Source organism: Sciurus carolinensis, chromosome 3 (genome assembly GCF_902686445.1).
Source record: "Sciurus carolinensis chromosome 3, mSciCar1.2, whole genome shotgun sequence".
Taxonomy (NCBI): Eukaryota; Metazoa; Chordata; class Mammalia; order Rodentia; family Sciuridae; genus Sciurus; species Sciurus carolinensis.
This window is the reverse complement of record NC_062215.1, coordinates 34804924-34826259: the sequence shown is the minus strand read 5'-3', so window position 1 is coordinate 34826259 and position 21336 is coordinate 34804924. Positions and strand designations below refer to the sequence as shown.

General features: G+C 34.0%; 1 protein-coding gene across 1 annotated transcript in view; it reads right to left on the bottom strand.

Moving 5' to 3' along the window:
- Brip1 (BRCA1 interacting helicase 1) overlaps window positions 1-21336 on the bottom strand; it is a 179818-nt gene that overhangs the window by 32583 nt on the left and 125899 nt on the right. The window contains 2 exon segments of the mRNA XM_053743362.1: window positions 14909-15030; window positions 16316-16475. Coding sequence (XP_053599337.1) covers window positions 14909-15030; window positions 16316-16475 — 282 coding nt within the window.

The following is a 21336-nucleotide window of genomic DNA, read 5'->3' as shown; positions in this document are numbered from 1 at the left end:
AAACTATCAGTTCGGACACTGTATGAATTCACAAAAATTTTTGATAACTGGATTTCAAAGTTCATACAAAACAAAAAGCACCCTTAATTTACTAGTTTTGAGACAACTAAAAACATAGCTGGATCAAAATTTAACTTAAGTAGCAAATCCAAAATAGTAAAGACATCAGCAATCAAGTCTGTCTGAGGGGGTACTTAGAGAATTTTGTAAAGATTTCCAATAGACAGACAGTATTTGAGTAGAAATTATATGATTTTGTATTCTGATTTTTACCATTATAATATACTTGAGAACAAATTCCTAGTTCCTTAAATTCTCCACGTCTTAATTTTATTAGAAACAGTACAAGTAGCATACTACTTATAGCAGTAATAGACAACATAAAGTAATCAAAAATATTATATTCCACATGTCAACAACAAATTTAGGTCACAGTTTTGAACAGTGGATTTTTTTTTTTAACTTTCAGTCAAACCTAACTGTGTTGGTCTTAAATAGCTCTGTGCAAAAGTAGCCTTTTAGGAGTTTTATAAGTAGCTTCTGAAGAAATAAATGGTGTGACAGATATGAACTGAAACTATAAATGCATCTCTTCACTTTACCTCTGCCTCACATGAAAAATGGTGGATTTTATCTCATTTCAGATAAATATGTACTATGATTTCAGTAATAAATACTTTCCTGAAAGCAATCTACTTAGATGAATATAGTTTTTTCTTTCATGTAAGCTTGAAGACAAAAGTTCAAGTGTCGAAATAAAATAAAGAACAAATAACCAGCTAAGCTCATTAATTAAAAATATTAAGAAAACTTTACTTCAGAAAAATAAACACATTTGTCTAGCAAACACTCAAGAAGAATAGTTTTAACTCTAGCCAAGGTACAGAGCCTAAAACCTAAACATTTATAGCTAACCAAATCTGGAAGACAGAGACTGTGCATTAGAGACATTTACTACTCCATATCACCACAGTGTAAACACTTTTATCATTGTATCACAATATAAATTCCAAGTTAGAATTCTAAATTCAGCATCAGATCTCATATGTGAAATAATTTAGCTAGATAAAAGGAATGTAGCTGGTTTTATTTCATCTGGCATATTTCCAAGATTTCTAAGACAGTGAGTTAAGCAAATATAGTACATATTTTTTTCTAAATGAAGGGGAAAAAGGTTTCTGCCCAGATTTAAGAAGACAGGATCACTTTTAAAATAAAAACAAATTATATTAGAAATAGTTTTCAATTGGTACTCACTTTCTGTTACATTAGGACTTAACCAAAATAATATACCAAGAAAGAAGAATCAAGACATAATAACAACAATATGGCTTATTTCATGCATGCTTTAAGACTGCTTTGGTTAAGATACTTATTTAACAAATAAGATTAGTGAAGTTAAGCTTTGTGTCATAAATTGTCAGTGCTGGGAAAAAATATCTGAAAATTTCAAATTTAAGAAATAGGATTGGGAGTGTGGCTCAGGAGTACAGGGCTGCTCCAGCATGCATAAGGCCCTGGTTCATTGCCTACCACACACAGAAAGAAAGGGAAGGAGGGAGGGAAAGAGAACAGAAAAAAAAAAAATTATATATATATATGTTTAAGTCAGTTATCTTTTGGTCTCCACATATTCAATCTCACTGGTTAAAATAAGTTGGCTTGTGGCTACTGTCCAGAATAGTTTATTGGGTAAAATTTAAACATTCCTGAGTAAATGCTTCAACAATAATGACATAAAAACATCTCAGTGAGGATGGAGCATTAGATTTTAATTTTCTATTGTTATAAAACCAACTGTCACTATAAAATCATGGGACAAAAATAGAAATTAATATTTCTTACTAAAAAGAACAGTTAATACTTTGAGACATGCAAGAAATTTAAAATATGCTTATTCTCCAAAGGGTTAACTTTAAATTTTTTAAAAAGAGCAATAGGCTTTGTGGCAATTTAGTTAGGCCCTCCGTGTTAAAATATTGCTCAGATAAACCTGCAAATGCTTAAATTATCATCTCTAGAAAATGCCAACATTCATGCCATGGTCTATTTTGAAGAAAGGAAGTCGACTGGCAAAGGCACATGGTTTAAAGTCAAGGCTTTGATACTCAGCAGGTTTGACCTTGGATAGGCCACAGTACTGATATATAGCTTGCTTTCTGAGTTTCTTCCATAAAAAGAGGAAAATAATTCCTGCCAACCATAACTCATAGAGGTGGCTGAATAAATGACAATGAGCATGACACAGTATAAAGCATCATACATTAGGGGAAAGCAGGCTAGAAAGTCATTACTTATCTCATATTTCTGAAACCCAGTGCAGGGTTTTGTGGATTTTACATTCTGTTGTAATATACTGTTTTATGTATATAGAAAAAAGTCATAGGACTATGTAGGCTATATGTTCCTTATCTTATGCTATTCACCCCAAATCAGGGTTTTTACGACGTATGAGAATGACAGCATGATTAGTCCTGCATTAGTCTAAATATTGTTTCATTCAAATATCTTACTTCCTGGGTTTAACACCCCAGCAATAAAAAAAAGGGGGGGAGCACCGTAAGGTTTAAAAAAATGAGCTGATATTAAGAGGCTTTGTTAAGGGGAATAAGTAGTGCAGCCAGAGACCTACACCTACACCTATTCCCACATCTATACAGCTCTGGAAGAAGGCGAGGTCTCTTATGGAAGAGTATTGTGGATGCCAGATGATGTAATAATAAGCATGATGGCCCTGGGGGACTAAAATAAAGGTTTGGTGGCAATGGCAGGTGTAGAAAGGAGAAGTTATTTCCAATGACAGTGGGCTCAGGCTCAGATTTTGCAAGATCAAACATTTTAAAACACCAGCAAGAGAAAGTGTGTACATTAGAAAAAAGATTAAATGAGTATTAGAAAATACTGAGATCACACTTAAAACTCAGTCAAAACTCAGTTTATTACCTCCACAGTCCAATTAGAGATTTCTACTTTTCTACCATTTACACCCAAATTATCTGTAAGATCTGATTTAAAAATTATACTAGTACTTTCTACACTTAAAATATTATTTCCAGGAATATAAAATTCAGAGCTTCTCAAATATGCATATAGGAGTGTGAGAATAAGGTATATGGAATCATAGCACTTTAAAAGCTAATGCTTTAGCTTAGAAAGTAATGAAGACTTCTGGTTTCAGGAAGTTAAAAAAAAATTGCCTCTTCCCTTACTTCTCAAAAACTGCCCTCCATTAAAAGATAAGAGAAACAATTTTCAACTTCAATTAAACTCAGAAACATCTAACTCCAATCCCCAATATATGAAAAGCAGATGGACAAATGGTAAATGTGCAGAAAGGAGAAAGTTTAAACTGATGTACCTACAGAACTATTCTGGGAAATAAGCCAGTTTGGCCTGCTGAAGTCCAGAAAGTCTCAGGAAATGGAAGTATAAGGAACTAACTCAGGAAACTGTTAGAAGATGTGTACCACAAAGATCAAAGAGTAGGCTGGATATAGTGGTGTTCAAATATAATCTCAGCTACTTGGGAGGCTGAGACAGAAATATTGGAACTTTGAGGCTCGGATGGGCAACACAGGAGGACCTTATCTTTTATAAGAAAAATAAGAAGGCTATAGGTATAGAACAGTGGAAAGAACATGCTTGATACCCTGGGTTCATTCCCAAGCACTGCAAAAAAGAAAAAAACCAAAAAAACAAAAAATGAAAAAAAGTAAACAAGACATGGGGAAAATTCAAGATCCAGGAAACGGGTGATCTAACGCAGAAAATGTATGCAAATAAAATTCCTAGGATGATAGCAATGTAAAAAAAATTCAGGATATCAACCCTTAGATGGGCTTAAAGAGCAAATTAGTCCTGACTGAAATGGCAGATCAGAGGCTTAAGAAGTGATGACCACAGAGAGAGAAATGACATATTCTTTGACAGGTCTAATAAAAAAAATTGTAGTGAGATCTATTTGAAGGAGACAGATTTAGATGAAGATGAAAGATCTAAAAAAAGAAGAAAGGTGGGTGGAGGAGTGTATTACTAACAGTTCAAGACAAGAAGGAAATTGACTACAGCTAATAGTATTTTCATAATCATGGTAATATTGATAAGACAATTTTTAAATTATGACATAACTATATTCAAATGATATAAGGGAAAAGTAGAGTGAACTGAAATCCTTATTTCAAATAGGAAGTTATTATGTCTAAAACCAATTAAAATTAAAATAAATATGAAGGTAAATACAGCTAAAAGTGAAAACCACCCCTCTCAGAAGCAGGGGCTGGGAATGGGGTGGAAGCCAAGGTATTGTTATTTTAAGAAGTCATCTACTGTATTAGTATATATTAGACTCTTAGTAAAAGCTTTAGTGGATTTTTTTCAACTTGATAAAAAATAATTTTAAAATAAATGCATATAGTTCATTTTAATTCATGACATATTTGCATGTCTTACTGTATAAAGCAGTCATGCTCGACTGAGAGAAATTTGTCTATCAGAAGATATTTGCAATATCTAAAGAGATATTTTTGACTGTTAAAAATGGCAGGCAAGGGGCCTGGCAGCTAGTAGATAAAGGCCAGAGATGCCTCTAAATGTCCTACAATGCACAGGACAGACCTCACGACAGAGAATTATCCTGTCCAAAGTGTCAACAGTGCCAAACTTAAAATACTCTGATGTAAAGTAATTTTAAGCCACAAGTCTGGTAAATTTGATGCAACAGGAAAAGACACTATGAGCTGTTTGTTGTTCAGCTTACTAGTCTCCCTGGCACATTGATGTTATCTGCCCTACAGTTAGAAAGCATAAACTGAATTCATTCTCAAAGTTTCAAACTTTCGGTATTATAAACGCTGAACAGAGATGTCTACTACAGCACAGTTTATCTGAGACCTTAAAACTCTATTGTTGGAAAAACAAGTGACATAATACATCCAAAGCCCATCCACATGTTTGCACCCTGTCAGCTTTGAGGGTACCTAGACAAGAGACATAATACATCCAAAGCCCATCCACATGTTTGCACCCTGTCAGCTTTGAGGGTACCTAGAAGAGAAAACTGATGAAAATCTACAACCAAAATTCTGCTCTGAAGAAAAAGAATTCTTTTTAGAGAAGACAAAAATCAAAAAACATTCCATAGCTTCCTTTGAGGTACTGCTGCTGCTTTGGTAGTGTTTGTTCGTTTTTCAGAAGGGATGGGAATTAAGCATTTTATTGTCTCATTTTTCACTGCCCAGGGAGATATACAAGTTGTCAACCTAGACAGCTTACTTAGATTCAAACTAGTTTTTAATTTTAGAACTTCAAGATATACTTAGTAATACTTTTAACCAAGTTTTTTTAAAGTTATTAAAAATTTTCTAAGGAGGGAAAAAAGTATAAGTAATCGAAGTTGAACTTATTCTAGAGTTTTAGAAGTGACAAGGTTTTTCTCCCATAGTTTTGATTTTGTATAAGTATTTCCAACAACTCTAACAGCAAGTTGCTGGACTCCTAAATGTTAAACAGTTTAGTATTACAGTCCTTTAAGTTTATATACATAGCATTTCCCTTGGGTAACCATGTGTTATTATTGGGGCTAGATCCAGGTGGGTTTCTGTATCAGATGCTACACTATAACCAGAACTCCACTCCACTCTGACCTCAGGCTCTGTTCCTGGATCTGGTTTCCCACAGTTCAGAATAAACTCCCAAATCCTGAAAATGGCATAAAGAGCTCTAAGTGATTTGGCTCCTAAATACCTCTCCTGGTCTGTATTCACATGCCAGTCTCCAACTCACTTTCTAACTCAGCTTCTTTCAATTCCTGGAAACTGCTATCCTCTTTCACACATTCGGGCCTTAGCATGTGCTGTTCTCTCTATTGAGAATACTATTTATCCTTTCTGTTCACCTACATAACTCCCAGCCTTCTTTCCTGTGTCAGCTTAAATATCACTTCCTCAGGAAGCCTTTCTTGACCCATAAAGACCTGTTATAACATTCTCATGGTTCCTGTGACTTTTCTTATAGCCTTCATCACAACTGTGATTGTTTATTACATTAATGTGAACATTCCTTGCTAGACTGTAAGTTCTATGAGACAAGGGGCTATAATCTGTGTAGTATATCACTGTGTTACCAGAGTCGACAATAGTACTTTGTACTTCTAGTCAGGTATTTAGAAAAAAAAAAAAAAAAGGTTGCTTCATTATTCTGAGTAGTCTTAGAAGCTGGATAGTTTTGTTGTAATCTGGTCTCTAATGAACCCATTCCACTTTATCAAATGTTTGTATGTTTATGAGTAGTTTTTCTTTTCCTTTTTTTTTGCAGTGCTGGGGATTGAACCCAGGGCCTTGTGCTTACAAGGCAAGCACTCTACCAACTGAGCTATATCCCCAGCCCAGTGTGTATGTTTAAATTCCAGTGTAGATAAGATTCATAGCTCACCTTTCTGGCCCCTCCATCCCTTTTAGGCAAGTCAAGAGAAATAAATTGATGTCTGTAGAGGAGGTGAAAGGTGGTGATCAACTTCATTTTTCCTAAGCATCTGAGCAACTAGTTTCTATTCCACCAAGACAATGTTATATGTTAAATTACAGACATCACTGTATAGACACTGTATAGAGATAGCATGTTGTTCATTTTTACATCTCCTGCATTTAGTACAAATTAGGCTCAGTAAATGTTTGTTAAATGAATTAATAAATGCATACTGAAACGCTTGATCATTAAAATAATTATGATAGAAAAGTAATTCTAAAGGAGTAAATGAATCTACTCTAAAAGGGTAGATGAATCTACTTAAAAAGTGAAATTGTGTTTGATCATTACAGTCCTTTGCACCCCTCCCCCATTCATTTTATGAATATTCATACCACTGTCATAGCAACCAAAATAATGTAGGAAAACTTATTCTCCTTATAAAAAAATCTGTCAGATTTAAGAACTCTAGTACTGCCCTCATCTGATAATTTTTTGACACTTGAAAGCACTAGTTTAATATGTCCTGTATGTTTATTAATGCTGTCATCTTTAGGGCAAGCACCCTGTTGTATAGTGTCTTATAAAGTGCTCACAATGTGTGGAAACCTATTTATATAAGTGTGTATTTGTTAGAGACAATAACTAATGTAACAAAATTAAAGTAGATGCTTGTGTTCTTCAATCATGAATGGAATTTTCTTATTTATTGTTATGAATGTAATTTTAAAAGATTGATTAAAATAATAAATTCAAATAGTTTGAACACTGAAAGCTAAAAGAAGCTTCCAAAATTAAGAAGAAAAAAAAAAGGAATTCAAATGGCTCTTATAGGCCAATACTAAAATAGATATTTAGATTACTATCTTAATTTTAAGTAGTTTCCAAATAAAATCTATTTTAGGGCGTGGGGATGTGGCTTAATGACAGAGCACTTGCCCAACATGCAGGAGGTCCTGGGTTCAATCCCTAGTACTGAAAAAAGAAAATTATTTTGGAAACTAAACATATTATACTGCTAAAAAAATGCAGTTTATTACCTGAATAAATCATTTTCATCATTGTAAAAGCACTTCTGACAATGAATATTACTATCAAATTTTATTAAACCAATTATAAAAATTTTAACATGCTACTTCAACATTTTTAATCTATAAAAGTTTTAACCACATGCTTTGTTTATTAATTTTTCCTCAGAGGAGTAAAGGTACAAAACTTCACAAAGTACTATCTTAATATAAAACAGAATGACATTTTAAAATCTAAATAGTATATTTTATCATATCTTACAAACTATGTCCATGTTACCAATCTGAGATGTGGATGACTAAATCATAATGTTGAAGGCTTTTGTAGTTGTAATTGACCAAAGGGTTTGCTTTAAATACTTACTAAAAAGGCAGCCTTGTTATACTGTGACTTAATTGCATTAAAAGAAAACAACTTCTCTTTTAGTTATACTTTTCCACTGACATCCAGTCATATAAAAGCCTTGGTTCACTCTCATGCCCCTCAAATACTTCATTTTAGTGCATAGAAAGTTTTCTTTTTAACTATTATACGATTAAGTATGTTCTTATAGAATGATCAGAAGCATCTGGGAAAGGTAGAAGAGAAAAAAATCCTCACTGGGAAAGTTAGCTTAATGCTTGCCCTTCAGAGTGGCCCATTATCAACATTTCATAGTGGGTTTCTTTATTTTCAGGTCCCTAAGGTATGTGCAATAAATTATGACTTGAACTAAACAAGTCACACTTGGCTCCAAAATGAAATTTTCCTACCTCTATTTTCTAGTCCCCAAGGTGGGAAGAGGAAATCCTGGTCACAGCCAAAGAAGTCGTATTTTTGGCTCAAACATACATTTTCCTGCTTCTCTAAAAGCCAAACTGCTATTGAGACTCTAAAGTCTTAAGTTAGCATTTTAAACTGTAGTTTAATTTTTACTTCCATAATCTTTCTTAAATTTAAGAAAAAAGTGAGTATCATAAAATTAATGTCGTTGCCTTCTTTTTCCCACTCAAATCACTTTCTAACTCACTGATCTGAACCTTTAAAAATGTGAAATAAAATGAAATGGGGAAAATAATGCTGAAATAGGTTGTTTCATTTCTATAATATAAAATATTTAAAATGTTCGCTAATGAATAAATTTCATTATTTCTGTATGTTAAACTGAATATTAATGTTAAAGAAAACTATAAAGTTCTAGCTTAAAGTCCAGTAAGCTGAAGGATAGTTTTGGAAGAGGCATTTATGGAAATAGACTAGTCTGCCAACACTTTTTACAGAATACAGGATGGCAGATACATCCTAAGGTGACACTTTACATGCTCTTCCCTTGACTGAGGGCAGAATCTTGACTTCCTTCTAGCCAACAGAATATAGCAGTACGGAACAGTCACTCCATTAATTAGGTTGTGTTATATGGTAAAGGGATGGGAAGTAACTCTCATGATTAGAACTTATAAAAGATCCTGTCTTAGCTGACTGGTGCTAGAAGGTATCCTGTTGGTCATGAGGAAGTAAACTACTGTGCCAAGAGAGAGTGGTGAGGAGGGCACATGACAAGGAACTTTGAGTAGCTTTCTTAGAGCCAAGAGAGGTCCTGGGTTATAAAGAACCTCAGTCCTACAACCACAAGGAACTTAACTTGGATAATAATTCAGAATTATTATTTGATAATAAGCTGAATGAACTTGAGAGAGGATTCCAAGCTCCAGATGAGAATGCAGCCTTCTGGAACTCTGAAGAAAGGACTCATCTCAGCCATGCCCAGATCCATGACACATGGAGTTAATAAATGTGTGTTGTTTTAAGGTACTATGTGATAATCTGTTACACAGAAATAGTAAAGTAATACAAAGAGTGATAGAGAGTATAATCGATATAAGATACACCCTGTTTATTAGGTTGTACTGTTTATTAAATAAAATATGATGTTATTTGGCATTGAGTATTTTCTTATACAACTCCTTTAATAACTTAAGACTATAATACACTAATTGCCCTTTTATTTATTTTGTTTTATTAACTTTTTAAATGTTGGGGTACCAGGGATTGAACTCAGGGCCACCGGGTCACTGAGTCACATCCCCAGTCCTATTTTGTATTTTATTTACAGACAGGGTCTCACTGAATTCTTAGCACCTCACCATTGCTAAGACTGGCTTTGAACACATGATCCTCCTGGTTCACCCTCCCGAGCCACTGGGACTGTAAGTGTGTGCCACTGCACAGGCTCTGATTGCCCTTATATGAGTCACATCAATATGTATTACCATTCATGTTCATGATTACTCAATAATTACTATTATTACTGTGCCTTAATTAAATTTAGGAATGGAGGCATTTTTTTTTTTTAAAACCACAAAACCAAATGTAATCTATTTTTTTAAATTAAAAAAATTTGTTTTAGTTGGAGACAGACACAATACCTTTATTTTATTTATTTATTTTTATGAGGTGCTGAGGATCGAACCCAGTACCTCACATGTGCCAGGCAAACGCTCTACCACTGAACTACATCCCAGATCCCCCAAATGTAGTCTTAATAAGCTATTTCAAACCTCCATTCAACCATGAATTAAAAATTAAATAAGATAATACATAAAATGATATCCTTTTAAAAATAATTTTATATTAATTTGCACATATAAAGATACAATGTGACAATATAAAATAGGAAGAATGGAGATTAAGATGATAGTTATAATTCACGACATAAACTCTGACAAAATAACTAAAAAGTACACAAAAAAGAAGAGAATCGAAATTCAGGCTGAAGATCCCTAATGTGAAAATCTGAAATGTTTCGATCAACAATATGAAACTCAAAAAGTTTTGGAGTTTAGAAAATTTTAGATTTCAGATTTTGGATTAGGGGTGTTCGACTGAAACAGACTCCCATTAAAATTAAGGGCAACTTCCTGATAACTTTTACTGCATTCTTTATTTCCCCATACCAAGAGTAAAGGTTGAAAGGGCTGTCCCCAAGCCTGACCGACACCAGGGAATCTGAGACTGACCTGTTTCTGATTAACATAGTCAGGTTAAATCTACAAATGTATATTTCCTGTCTTTTGTCCCACTCTGCCTTCTCTTATAAAAGCTTTCCAAGCTGGGTGCCTTGATACAGGCCTGTAATCCCAGCTACTTGGAAGGCTGAGGCAGGGGGGTCTCAAGTTCAAGGCTAGCCCAAGCAACTTAGAGAGAACCTGTCTCAAAATAAAATTAAAAAAGGTTATCCATGAAGTTCAGTGGCAGAGTGCTTGCCTAGCATATGCAAGGACCTGGGTTTAATCTCCGGTACTACAATCAATCAATCAATCAATCAATAAAACAAAAGTCTTCTAACCCCTTGATCCCCATTGACAGAGAGATTTGAGACAGGAAGTTCTCCTCTATCTTCCTCAAAGCTGGTTCTGAATAAACCTATTTTCTCACCAACCTGCCTCCTAAGTTTTCAGTGAAGTCATGAGTAGTAAAGACATTCTCTTTAATAACATAACCAGTAAAGCCTGTGCAAATAATTCAAAATTTGAAAAACTCCCAAATCTGAAATATTTCTGGTATATTCAATCTGTAGTATACCATAAATCAACAAAATACAAAACAGGTAATGATGAAATTGAGGAACGAAAAGCATATAATACACAGAAAACTGCTAAATGGCAAAAACCTTTTCCTATCAGTAACTAGAGATAAAACTAAAACTCTTCAAAGAAAACATTAGGGGCACATTTCATAACCTTGGATTTGCTTATGGTTTCCAAGTATGATACCAAAAGCATAGGTAACAAACAAAAAGATAAATTGGATTTTATTAAAATAAGAAAGTTTTCTATTTCTCTTCTATCTCATAGATGCACACAAATAAATATTATCAATAACTTATTCTGCCTTAGCCACTCCACAAATGTATGATCTATAACAAATGATTATTGTTTTAAGTCAGTGAATTTTAGAACTGTTATACAGGAAGAACTGATCTAGACATATGGCAACAAGAAATACACTTTCCTTGCATTTCTTTCTTTTCCTGTCCCTTGACCCTACAGCTTGGACTATTCTTGGGTCCAACATATTTGCACTTTTTGGGAAGCACTAGGGAAAAACTTTAGAATACCCTCTTCTTCTCTAGCTAGAATTCAATGACACTTACGTTTTGTGATTTTATGTACTTGAGCCACTAGGACTTGGATTAGCAGAACAATGACAAGCAGGATCATGACAGGTGACCTGTTTCTCTCCCCCACCCCCAGCCCTCGATGATAGACTGAGATATTGCCTGGAAGGAATTTATTCTAAGGAAAGTACTGATAAAGTACTGATCTTGGATAAATGTCCTCCAAGATCCATGTGTTAAAGGTTTGGTCACCAGCCTGTCATGCTGTTGGGAGGTAGCTGAATCTTTAAGAAGTGGGGTCTAAGTGGGGTCTAGTGGGAGGAAGTTAGGACACTGGGGCAGCCCTTGAAGGGGATATTGGAACCTTCCACCCTTCCCTCACATTTCAACCTCTCTCTCTCTGCTTCCTGGCTGACATAAGGTGGGCAATTTCCTTTACCATGGGAAAAGTGAGCAATTTCCTTTACCATAAGGTAAAAGTGGAGAAAATAGAAGGTAAAATGTCACATTTTTTTTTCATAAATACACCTTTTAAATTTTAAGAATTTTTGTAAAAAAAAATGAAAAACAAAAATCAAAGAATAACAATATTCTCACCATGTTTTATTTAAAAAATATTTTCTAGTTGTTCATAGACTTTTATTTTTATTTATTTATTTATATGTGGTGCTGAGAATCAAACCCAGTGCCTCACACATGCTAGATAAGTGCTCTATCACTGAGCTACAACCCAGCCCTCCCATCATGTTTCCTTGAAGCTTTTGTAAAAACTTCATAAATTAAAATTAAAAATTATGGAAAAAGCTAAAGTCCCCTTTGATAACTATTTCCAGTATCGTTCCTTTCTCCTCCTCCAATATCATCCCTCCTCAGATGTAATTGGTACTGTAAGATTGATGTGAATCCTTTCAAGCTTCACTATTTCAAGTGTAATACTGGTATAGCCTAATATTAGTCATAAAGTTTATCTTCTTTTCCAGCTTTCACGAACTCACACAGAGGGCTGGGGTTGTGGTTCAGTGGTGGAGTGTTTGCCTAGCACATGTGAGGTTCGATCCTCAGCACCACGTAAAAATAAATAATAAAATGAAACAAAGGTATTATGTCCATTTACAACTAACAAACTAAATAAAAACAAATTATTAAAAAAAAAAGAACTTACATACAGATTCGAGAAGTAGAAGGAATATTAGCAAAAACAAAAAGTAGTTTTAGAGGAAAAAGATGTCTATTTAAGATATTGGAAAAACACATAATATAAAGAGGGAAAGGAATTCTTCCACTTTAACAAAGCAGCAATAATGCAATAATGTGGAAACAGGGTAAAATGATAAGACCTCATACAGCAGCAGTACCAGTGTCAATAACAGTGCCATCAGAAGCACTCAGCTTGTGTGAAATGCAGCACTAATAAATGCAGTTGATGCAATAGTTTTCTAGAATAGATGTGAACTGTTCCATCAGTAGCAGTAAGTAAGTAGCAGTCAAGGCAGAGTAAGACATTTTAGAATAGGAGTCGTAGGCCCTCATGTGGCAGCACCCTTAGTGGTAGCACTGGTAGTTGGAGAAATGTAGTAGAAGCCACCAAAGACAGTAGAGGCTGAAAGGATTACATTATGAACTGTTAAGTGACACACCTCCTGAGGACTTTCAGAAGTTCTGAAGAGGTCCAGAGGTTATGGGAGGAGTAGTAGCTTGTGGTCTTTATTATAGTTAATGTTACCCAAAGATTGCTATACTTAGAGAAAATAAGTAAATAAAATTATATAATCCATAGTACCCAGAAAAGTATTAATAAAGAAGATAACCATCCTACTGAAAGAACTTCTATTTTGGTATGATATCTTAACTTGTCGCACCCAGGGAAGAAAGATCTAGGTCATATACAATGAGTCACTTCAATGGCAAGAACACCTCAAGTTTTGGTCTCAGATTGCTAGCACCTTCAAATGTCTACAAGAAATTACAGAATATCTTCTTCGGTGAAAGGTAACATCAACTGTGATGGTTAATTTTGGGTTCTGACTAGTCTGACAGATACCTAGAGAATTGGTAAATCACTATCTTGAGTGAGTTTGGGAGGGTATTTCTAGAGAAGACAGGTGTGTGGGTCAGCAAATTGAGTGGGAAAAACCAGACCTAAACATGAATGGGCACTGTTTTAGTCTGTTTTTTCACTGCTATGACTAAAAGACCTGACAAGAACAATTTTCAAGGAGGAAAAATTTATTTGGAGGTTTACAGTTTTAGAGATCTCAGTCTATAGACAGTTGGCTCCATTCCTCAGGGTTCAAGGTGAGGCAGAACATAATGGCAGAAGAGTGTGGCAGAGGAAAGCAGCTGAGACTTCACTTGCAAGATCAACAAAATATAATTCCCAAAGGGAGCAAACCCCTTTAGCCCCTGGCCTTCAGTTACCCCTCAGTTAATCCCTATAGGAGGATTAATTTGCTGATTGGGTTAAGGCTCTCATAACCCAATCATTTCACCTGTAAACCCTGCATTGTCTCACACATGAGCTTCTGGGAGGATACCTAATATTTAAACTATAATAAGTACTATCTAACCAGTTGAGGGCCAGAATGGGAGAGGAAAAGCAGTAGGGGGAAAACTTTCTCTATATGGTTCTTCAAGAGCTGGCAGGTTTCTGCTACTACTGCCTTTAGATATCAGACTTCACAGTACTTTGGTCTTTGAATTTCTAAGACTTGTAAGTCCTTGGGGGCCTCTCGGGCCCTTGTCCTTAGACTGCATCATCAATACTCCTAATTCTAAGGCTTCCAGCTTGGACTGAGTCATGAAACCAGCTTGTAGCCTCTGTGAGCCATTATTTTCAGCTCTCTACTTGGGTGATTTCCTGGCTACAGCACACAACACTTAAGTACCAGCATAGTACATTGGTGTTACTGAGTCGAAGTGGAAGAGATCAGAATATGGTGCAGCTAAAATTGTGAAATATGCAGGGCAGCGCACTAGAGAGAGGATCCTAGACTCTCTTGGAGGACTATGAGTCTAGAGCTAAGAGCTTACCAAACAGAAATTGTGGGGCTCTACATCAAGCATTTCTGATTCAGCTGTTCTGGAATACAGCCTAAAAATCTGTATTCTCTATCAAGTTCCCTGGGATACTGGTGCTTGTGACCTAGGATCACTCTTATTGAACAAAAAACAGTATACATTAAAAATAAAATAAGCATTTTCTACTAAACCTTTTTCAGATTTTCCATAAAGATAAAATGAGGATACAAGAAAAATGTATAATTAACTTCATACAAACCAATGATTTCTATGATAAAACTTCTTAAGGCTTTGATGGCCTACCTGTAGATCTTTCACATTTGGAAAAGGAATTCCTATTGTTATGACAGCACGGGCATTGTCATCTGAGAAATCCAGACCCTCACTCACTTTACCACGACAAACTGCTATGAGCAGGGCTCCATCTTAATCAACAGAAAATAAACATTTAAAAGGCATGCTCAAAATTCTCAGAAGCTGCTTATTCTTGTCATTTTGTAAAGACTAATTATTATCATGTTTAAAATAATCAAATTTAAAATAATCAAAATAAAACACTTTTAAGAGACATAGTTTTAAGGTTTATTGCAGTTAAAGAAATAATGGAAATAAGCTGGGTGGTAGTACATGCCTGTAATCCCAGCTACTCAGGAGGCTGAGTTGGGAGGACCTCAAGTTTGAGGTCAGCCTCAGAAACTTAGTGAGGTCTTGTCTCAAAATAAAAATAGAAAAAGGCCTAGGGGTGTAGTTCAGTGGTAGAATGCCCCTGGGTTAGATTCCCAGTACAATAAACAAATAAATAAAAAACAAATAAAAAGGCTGAGGATGCAGCTCAGTGGTAGACAACTTGCCTTGCATGTGCAAGGCCCTTGGTTAAATCCCCAGCACTGCAAAAATACATACACACAAACAAAACAAAATTAGATGCAATATGGTAGCAAACTAATTTACAAACTATATATCTCCCAGAAATATCATGCAGTAAAACCATACTAGAGTAGCAACTGTGTATAAACTGAGCAAGTAGGAACTAAAAATTAAGTTTCAATCATTACCTTTTACTACCAGAAAATAAAATTCTCAGAACAATTTAAATAACTTATTTGTACTAATTATGAGACTGAATATTATACTGAAAAATGTTCAAAACACACATACCAAACACTATACATACTCTTATCATTAAAAAGATCTTGACAATTATCGTATCTTTATTGCTGCATTGTTCATAAACCATTACTATTAGTCCTTCACATAAAACTCTATGGAAATTCTCAAACCTGAAAACTGAATTCTCAGTTATGTTTTAAAAACTCAAAATGTATCTTATTTAATAGACTCGAAGCACAAAGTACATTATTTGCATAAAAATATATGTTTCATCTGGCTAGTAAGGAAAATATTTATATACATCCTAACTGCCTTCTTGCACAAAATATTTCAGTTAGTCTAAGGAAAACTATGGGATACCTGAATGCATGCTGTTCTTAAAAGTGGAATTGGCGCACACAAGTGAAAATGTTATAGGAAGATAATTGCAAACAAAAGAATTTCTTATTTTCTTTTCCCCTAAGATAAGAAAATATAAATTTTCTCCTAACTACAATTCACTTAAAAATATAATAGAAATGAAATTCTAATATCTAATATTGACTTCTTACTTTATAATAAAAAATACTTTTCATTGACCATGAAATAATTTCCAGTTACCTTTCTCTCCTTTATACTTGATTGAATCATAGTACACCTGCAATAATTCATCAAAATCAGTTTTTTCTCCTCCCTTTGGTTCTACGATGACTGTCTTCACCAACTCCAGATTATGCCACAAACCAGTGTAGAGCCAACGTTCTCTTAATTTTTCTAATAGCTAAAACAGGGAAAGAAAAATATTAAATTTTTGTGTATCCTGCTGAACAAATTTACCTTTGTTTAGAGCTAATATGATTATAATGTAATTATGGCAAATGTATTAACTTTCCTGTGTTTTTTCTTATCTATATATAAGGTAAGCAATATTTCATACAGCTGCTATTGGGTGAAATTCCTTAACAAATTTAAAGAGGTTTGAAAGGTGCCTGGCACATAGTAAGAGCTGAATAAATGTTATCAGCTTCTGTTACCAGAACTTTTGCCATTAACACTACTACTGCTGCTGCTGCTACTACTATTATTGCATCATGGTGATTTCAAAAGCAGGAAAAAAAAATTACTTCTGTTAGAATTGTTTTTTTCTCTTGTGGTACTGGGGACTGAATTCAGGGTTTTGCACATGCTGAGCATGTACTCTTCTACTAGGCTATACCCTCAATCTCTAATGTTGATATATTTTAAACTATTTAAGTCTAAGGTAAAGTTCCTTACTATTCTTAACAAGAGAATCCTTAAATGAAGATTCTTAAGATCATTTTACTAAGTACAAAGGTAACTAAGCTCACTGTTTGAAAATGTGATCATTAATAACTCAAATTGAAAAAATATATAAACGAAGACTCAGTCAACAATAGAAAACAAATGGGCATGTATGGAATATATATAGAAATAACAATGGGCTCTATTAGAAAAGAAATTTAAATGAATTTCAAGCAAACTTTATTAAATTGAACACATTCTAATAATGGAATATTAGATTAAAAATAAATATGAAGTAATTGAAAAAAATAGGAAGCCCAAACACTAAACTTCATATTCTTAAAAAAACATGGATTGCAGAGGATCATCTTTAGATATGAATGATGAAAAAAAAATTCACATTTCAAACCTGAAATACAGCATAGGCAACACTTAAAATGATCTTATAGCTTAGAATATCCTTATTTAAAATTTTTGAAACTAAAAGAATTTTCAAGAATCTAGAAAGTGAAATAAAGCAATATAAAAAAAATTGAAATAACAAAGACAAAAGATAATAGATGAAAAAGACAAAAGCCAACAGTACTGAGTGTGATTTAAGTTCAACCGTTTTATCCATTGTTGTATAACACACATTCTATACAATGTGGACCAGTTTTCACAATGTAGGCAAGAAACTAATGCAAATTCCCTAAAGAATGAAAATGAACCCATTTTTATAAGATGGTAATGTAGGGTTATCATCAATCTAAAAGTCTTCTATTTTGAGCACATCGTGAATTGGCTATTAGCATCTGCTTTTGGATTATGTCCTGTTTCTGAATCCAAGTCTCTCACCAGTGCTTACAAAGTATAGGCAAACAAAACAACAAAAAACCAACTCCTGACAGTATTTACAGCAACAGTCACACTGGATTTTCAGGGAAGACTGGAAGAATCAATGACATTCATTATAATTTATTAAATTATTTAAATTTCTCTACTAAAATTAGAAAAGGTTGAGAAAAGGATAAAATATCTCAAAAATATATAAAACCAAATGAACTGTCATGAATTTGCATAACTATTAATGCTTAATGGAATTTAACTCATGATATACTGTTTTCTCTATATTTGAAAACACTGACAATGTTTCATCTTTGATTCCTTGATCCTGAGATAACAACTTTTAATATAATTCACAAATATTCAAGATCTGGAGAAAACCTTCTCATGCTCCTTGGGCTAGTCAATTATGTTGATAACTGAAGGATATATACCAAAACTAGATTAAAAGAAATCTATTTTAAAAAGAAAATTTGAGAAATAACAATTAGTTCAATGTGTAAAATTTCCACTAAAGAAATCCAGCAGAGATTTTTTTCCCATTAAATAGAAAATAATTCAGAATATTAGGGAATTAAACATGATTTAAAAAATTTAAAAGCAGGTATGATAAGTCCAATTATTTCAAATTTGTTATAAGAGTTGAAGAAAGCAACATTCTTTTTTTTAAGTTTCTAAGAACTTCAGAATTTTATGCATAAGCAAATTGTCATAGATTCAAAAATAAATCCTAAGTACCAAAATAACAAAGCACAATACGGAACATTGATTCCATTTTTAAAATTTTATAAGGAAAACAAAATTTTTACATATTACTGAGTCTTTAAGAAACTTGTCTGCAAGATAATGCTGTTGAGTTCATTGATATATCTGAGTTAGTTCTAAAGTTTGTTGATTCTATCCAATTTTTAAACAAAATTTTCAGCATATAATAATTATTTGTAAGACCATAATTAAGGGACTAGGCAAGAACAAAAAGAAAGCAGAGATACAGAATATATTTTTCTAGGTTGCCTTAGAGGTTTACATACAACTTTAAAACACTGTTAATGTAAATTTTATAACTTGAACAAAACTTTTCCTCACACAAAAATCACTCAAATTTACCTTAATTAAAAAGGAAGAACTATTTTAGTTTTCCAAACATAGCTAAGAAGTTATTAAACTATTTTTGTTATTTTCCAGGAAAAAAGATAATGAGAGGCAAAATGGGACAAAAAGGATACACAATGAAAAAGGATACACAATGGAATATTACTCAGTCATAAAGAATGATAAAATTATGGCATTTGCAGGCAAATGGATGAAATTGGAGAATATCATGCTAAGTGAGATAAGCCAATCTCAAAAAACCAAAGGAAGAATGATAACGCTGATAAGTGGATGATGACACATAATGGGGGGTGGGAGGGGTTAGTATTAGGGTTAGAGTTAGGGTTAGGGAGGGGGGCAAGAATGGAAGAAGGAAGGACTGTATAGAGGGAAAAGAGGGGTGGGAGGGGTGGAGGGGAAGGGAAAAAATAACAGAATGAATCAAACAACATTACCCTATGTAAATTTATGATTACACAAATGGTATGCCTTTACGACATGTACAAACACAGAAACAACATGTATCCCATTTGTTTACAATTAAAAAAAAGGTTACACAATGAAAGAAAACAAATGATTAGTCATCACTTTAAATACAAATGGATTAAATTCCCCAATCAGAAAACATAAAATGGCTGGATAGACAAAAACTTAATCCCATAGATAAATGACTCACTATAGATTTAAGTCACAAATAGGCTGAAAATAGAAGGTTGGGAAAAAGATTATTCCTTATAATCAAAATAAGGTAGGGGCAGCAAAACTGATGACACCAAATAAATACATTTTAAATCAAAACTGTCATAAGAGACAAAAAAAAAATTACATGAGAATAAACAAGTTAATTTACCAGGAACATTTAATAATTATGTGTGTACCCAACATCAGAGAATCCAAATATTTTAAGCAATATTGACAGAACTGAAAGGAGTTCACACAATAATAGTAGGAGGCTTCAATGTCCACCTCTGATAATGGATAAGACATCCAGGCAGAAGATCAGTAAGGAAACAGAAAATCTAAACAAGCCAGATATCAGAAGGACCTAACAGACACATGCAGAACATTTCTCCCAACAGCAGCAGAATACACATCCTTCTCAACTGCACACAGAATGTTCTCTAGCATAGATTACATTATATCACAAAACAAGTCTTAAAAAATTTAAGAAGACTACAATCAACACCATGAATCTTTTTCAACCACAATGAAATCAAAGTAGAATTCAACAGCAAAAAGAAAATCGGACAATGCACAAATATGTGGAAATTAAGCAGTACAGTTTTGAATAGTATGTGCATAGTTCAAAAAAGAAATCACTGGGCTGGGAATATAGCTCAGTTGGTAGAGGTCTTGCCTCACATGTGAAAGGCCCTGGGTTCAATCCCCAGCACCACAAAAAACAACAAAAAAAAAAAAAAAAAAAAAAGAAAAGAAAAAAGAAAGAAATCACTTAGCATGATATTCTCCAGTTCCATCCATTTACCAACAAATGCCGTAATTTCATTCTTTATGGCTGAGTGAAACTCCATTGCGTATATATACCACATTTTCTTTATCCATTCATCTATTGACGGGTAGCAGGGCTGGTTCCATAACTTGACTATGTTGAATTGCACTGCCATAAACATTGATATGCCTGTATCACTGTAGTATGCAGATTTTAGTTCTTTTGGATAAATACCAAGAAGAGGGACAGCTAGGTCATATGGTGGTCTTTTGAGGAATCTCCACACTGCTTTCCAAAGTAGTTGTACTAATTTGCAGTCCCACCAAGAATATGTATGAATGAACCTGTTTCCTCACAGTCTCACCAGCATGTATTATTATTTGTATTCTTGATGACTGCCATTCTGACTGGAGTGAGATGTGAAATAAACCAGACTCAGAAAGTCAAGGGTCGAAAGTTTTCTCTCATATGCAGAAGCTAAAGTACAATAAGGAAAAAAAAAGTAGGGGAGGATCCCATGAAAACCTAAGGGAGATCAGTGGAGTAGCGGAAGAGGAGAAAAGGAGAGGGAACAACAGGAAAGGGGAAGAACTATAGAATGAAATTGACCGAACTATGCTATGTACATATATTAACATACCACAGTACACCAATTTTAAAACCCTATAAATAAATAGAAGGAAGACCAATTAGAGTAGAGGAAAGAGAACAGAGGGAGGAGGAGGGGAATGAAAAAGAAAGTACTGGGGATGAAAGTGGAGAAAATTACATTCCATGCATACATGGTTATATCAGAATGAATCCCAACATTATGTATAACAATAATGCACTAATAAAAACATTGAAAATAAATTCAGGGGTTAGGGTTGTGGCTCAGTGGTAGAGCGCTTCCCCTAGCATGCGTGAGGCACTGGGTTTGATTCTCAGCACCACATATAAATAAATGAATAAAGTAAAGGTCTATCAACATCTAAAAATATGTATATTTTAAAAAATAAATTCAAAACAGGGG